A 1,020-nucleotide genomic window follows, 5' to 3' on the forward strand; every position below is an offset into this window, starting at 1 on the left:
AAGAGTGCCACGCTGTGTGTTGGGGCTGCTGCATGTTGATTCTGATTGGCCTGCTGAGCGTACACATTTGCATAAAATGTCTATAAAAGTCACTGTGTTGAATGCTTGTGTGTGTTTCTGTTGTGTTGTTCTCTCTCTCTCTCTGGTATATTCTGCCACTCTATCTTGAAATCAATGGGGGATGTTTGTACATTATGTATGTTCCAACACCCAGCTCACTCTGCTGTTTGTTCTACATGTAACAGATTAGGTCTTGTGTATGTTCACCAGTTTGATTCACCTCTGTGGAACGCATGAGGCAAAGCAACCAGCCCTGACCTGACTGGGTTTTGCCGTCAACTAATTTGAAGTGCATGAACTAATTGCGCACCACCAAAAAAAATCCTCCAGTGTATTTCCATTGTATGTGTTTGTATTGGTACACTTTGTGTGCACTCGTTATTGATGGCTCTTTCCCTCTCTCTCTCTCTTTTAGTTGACGTGAGGTGATACCAATCAGAATAAAGGACTTTACTGTGGGAGGGACTAAAGAGAAGACGCCACCAATAAGAGAATTCCTCCGTCGTCTTGCCCTCCCCCCCAACCAAACCCCCCATTGCCTTGTAGAGACAACTCCTTATTGTACAGACAAGAGACTGAAAAGGGACAAGCTAAAGTTAATAAGATGCCAAAGGTGCTTTTTTTTTTTTTCTCGCCCATAACCAAGTGATGATGATGACCCCTACGCCACAGACCCAATCAATCAAACCCTGAGGTGGGATGAGGAAGACACCCCAGACCTCAGCGCCAAACGGGAGCGGGGAAAACGAAAGGATGCAAGTCATTTTTGGGGTGAAATGTCGGGACACACTTAGATAGGAGATGACGGTTTGGATTATCCCCTTAATGGTCTCCAGGCTGAATCCCAGTCGGGGGAATGTTTGCACCAACAAAGACCTTATTTCCACACAGTCAAGAGGAAACGATGTGAGAACGTTCGGTCCAGTGTAAAAAGAAAGTGACTCTTTCATCGCCAGCCAG

At 45.4% G+C, this 1,020-nt stretch overlaps 1 protein-coding gene across 2 annotated transcripts in view; it reads left to right on the plus strand.

Moving 5' to 3' along the window:
* The window catches only part of pdgfab (platelet-derived growth factor alpha polypeptide b), a 24,039-nt gene extending 23,025 nt beyond the window's left edge, over positions 1-1,014 (plus strand). For both annotated transcript variants that reach the window (XR_013812751.1, XM_079759297.1), the window contains one exon: positions 476-1,014. Coding sequence is in view for 1 of the 2 variants with exons in the window: in XM_079759297.1 (XP_079615423.1) it covers positions 476-489 (14 nt within the window). In the remaining variant the exon portion in view is untranslated. The remainder of the gene's footprint in view (positions 1-475) is intronic.
* Positions 1,015-1,020: the final 6 nt, after the last annotated feature.

Source organism: Pollachius pollachius (assembly GCF_949987615.1).
Source record: "Pollachius pollachius genome assembly, contig: scaffold_176, whole genome shotgun sequence".
NCBI classification, from domain to species: Eukaryota; Metazoa; Chordata; class Actinopteri; order Gadiformes; family Gadidae; genus Pollachius; species Pollachius pollachius.